Source organism: Phytophthora parasitica, assembly GCF_000247585.1.
Source record: "Phytophthora parasitica INRA-310 unplaced genomic scaffold supercont2.29, whole genome shotgun sequence".
In the NCBI taxonomy this organism is placed as follows: domain Eukaryota; phylum Oomycota; class Peronosporomycetes; order Peronosporales; family Peronosporaceae; genus Phytophthora; species Phytophthora nicotianae.
The window spans coordinates 296,112-298,481 of record NW_008649015.1 but is presented as its reverse complement, the minus strand read 5'-3'; the positions used below and the strand labels follow the sequence as shown (position 1 = coordinate 298,481).

At 49.3% G+C, this 2,370-nt stretch overlaps 2 protein-coding genes across 2 annotated transcripts; both read left to right on the top strand.

Annotated features, from left to right (window-relative positions):
- Window positions 1-194: 194 nt before the first annotated feature.
- On the top strand, window positions 195-634 carry PPTG_12001 (hypothetical protein; the record flags this gene model as incomplete). Its single annotated transcript, XM_008908179.1, has 3 exons — window positions 195-302; window positions 379-504; window positions 587-634. The coding sequence occupies 3 exons, from the start codon at window positions 195-197 to the stop codon at window positions 632-634; spliced, it is 282 nt and encodes a 93-aa protein (XP_008906427.1).
- Window positions 635-910: 276 nt separating this feature from the next.
- On the top strand, window positions 911-1,779 carry PPTG_12000 (hypothetical protein). The gene is made up of 4 exons (XM_008908178.1): window positions 911-1,110; window positions 1,168-1,434; window positions 1,501-1,545; window positions 1,606-1,779. Exons 1-4 carry the CDS (start codon window positions 952-954, stop codon window positions 1,768-1,770), a joined length of 636 nt encoding a protein of 211 aa, XP_008906426.1. The 5' UTR covers window positions 911-951; the 3' UTR covers window positions 1,771-1,779.
- Window positions 1,780-2,370: the final 591 nt, after the last annotated feature.

Sequence of the window (2,370 nt, the reverse complement as noted above, 5' to 3'; positions counted from 1 at the left end):
TGAATATACTGTACGATTGAAACTGTATGCTGCACAAGCTCAAGTTGGGATATTCCGGTGGTTCTGGAGAATTGATTTGATTGGCAGGTTTGGACCAATCATCGTCAGATATTGCATGCGTTTCAGCCAATGTCGTTGGGGGATCTGACAGCGGCCATTTGTGCGGTTCGCAGCGTAGGAAACCTCTCATCTCGATGCTCGCTACAACCCTGCGCCGCTCAGCGGCCTCCAAGCGCGCGCTTACTCAGCTGCAGAACCAGCGCCGCCACGGTGGATCGCTCAGCAAGAACAAGCACATCGAGGTGCGTCCGGCTGTCTTGTTATCGTAGCTCTACGTATCACGAAGGCTGCCAATACTGACCTTGCTGTGGTCCCTAGAACTGGAACAACTGGCGAGGAGACTCGGAGAAGCGCTTCAAGTTTGACAGCGAGTTTTTCACGTCCATGGCGGCCTGGGGTCTCTTCCCCTTCGGCCTCTACTACGTCATGGGAGCCGATGAACGTGTACGTGCCGAAATTCTACGGCGAGCAGCTTTGAGTGGGCTGTAATGACTTGACAATTCGTTTTACAATTGTATTATTGCAGCGTAAGCGTGACCTGCGCAACGGCGTCCCGGAGAAATTCCGCCAGTAAACGACGACGAAAGTGACAGATCTACGCCAATAAAGGGTAGACAAGTGAAGCTGTGTCCTGTCGAGGGGAAAGTTTGATTGTTATAGGCGAGTGTGTAGTCAAAATCGCACTCGCCAATTAATCAATGTCTTTGCGGCTTCATTGTTGGTGCACTAAGCAACACACTTTGCTTTGTACATGTACGTCGAACTGTGCCGATGAGCAATGAACACCCCAAAAAAGTTCGTTTTCGCGTCGTACTTAATACGAACAATACAAACATCAAAACAAAACATTCCAGTAGTGCACATATTGCTCGGTGGTACCCATTCAGCGGAATGCAGAGCATTGGAGAACCGAGTGAAAGAAGTATCCCGAGTGACCTGCACGCAGTGACGCTGAAGGCGTTCTACTCGCGTGTGATCCAGCGCGTGTGCTCTTCCTACCGAGAACAGAGTGAATCTTCTACGGACGAGGACATGGAACGACTCCGGCAGGTTCGAAGTGATGTTCTCCATCTCGATTGGTCTCCGCTGACTCATCTGATGCTGTAGAAATGGCAAGAGAAGCTGGCACTGTACACTGGAAAACACACACAATCAAATGCAATGGCAGAGATCAATAGCAACGGCATCTCGACGGTGGGGTTTGCAGGATTGTCGAGAGATGGCGACATTGAAGCTCTCGATGACGAGGATGAATTCTCCATCCCGTCCAGCTCTAATTCTTCTTCTCATTCTTCTCTTTCTTCTCCCATTCCGTCTTTTATTGAGTCGGAGGCTTCAACGGAGCAAATAACCGGTCGACCGAGCGCTCAAGTGGTGAGCACTGAACGAAAGTCACTGTATTTTTGATTGTGTGGACTAACAGAGCATCAATGATGGCAGCCCAGCACCGCGACATCGACAGCCTCGTCTATCTTCTCCAAAATGGTGCGGTTTATTGATAAAGTGTGATAGTCTAAGGGACTTACATGTATAATGTCAACCCAGCTAGGAACCAAGCGAAAGCTGCATCAGTTGGATGGATCTGTCTCCGACGATGGAGACACAGTAGAATGGCAAGACGCTGATGTTCAAGAGGTGAGAGCTTTACTAATTGATTCATTGTGTAGGTGGTTGATACTCAGTTCGTTCGGATGCAGCAAAAAAGTCTAGAAACAAGCACACCACCACTTGCAGCTTCAATGACAGAGACTCATATTGAAGACAACGCTGGTAGCGAAACTGAAGATGAAATTCTTCATGACATCGAAGAGGAAAAAGAGGACAAGGCATCGTCAAGCTCTGTAGATTCAGCATCGTTGCTCGTGTCTGCGCAAGATTTTTCTCCCGTGTCGGGGCTTTCCGGGATCAATCTGCCGCTGCAGTTAGCTGCACAGTATTCTAAGTTCATTCATCGAGGCAAGCGCCGGGGTTACTTTGGGCAGCTACACTCGATTGTGTTAACGTGGCCAAGTAGGTTGGCAGCTAAAGACTCTATTCTTCCAGGTGACATGGTCTGGTGTTGCCCCGATTCAGAGCGAGGATTCCTTGATGAGGGAGAAGTCGTCAAGGTGGTTTCCCTGGGAGACACGCTAGATGAGCTCAAGATTGAACGCAGCAACGGGGCGGAGACTACGGTTCAATTGCATCGAGTGCGTCGTCTAAAGGAGTACCTTATTCGCAAGGGCAGCGTGCGATTCCGTAGCGAACAGTAGATACTTCAAAATCCGCGTAACGTTATTATCAGAACGCTATGACAGCAACCGACCAAGT

Bases quoted from the DNA above. Each gene is read 5' to 3' on its own strand.
- PPTG_12000 (XM_008908178.1), top strand. From the start codon at position 952: ATGCAGAGCATTGGAGAACCGAGTGAAAGAAGTATCCCGAGTGACCTG. The intron at 1,111-1,167 runs GTTCGAAGTGAT...CTGATGCTGTAG, and splicing joins ACATGGAACGACTCCGGCAG to AAATGGCAAGAGAAGCTGGC. The intron at 1,435-1,500 runs GTGAGCACTGAA...CAATGATGGCAG, and splicing joins GTCGACCGAGCGCTCAAGTG to CCCAGCACCGCGACATCGAC.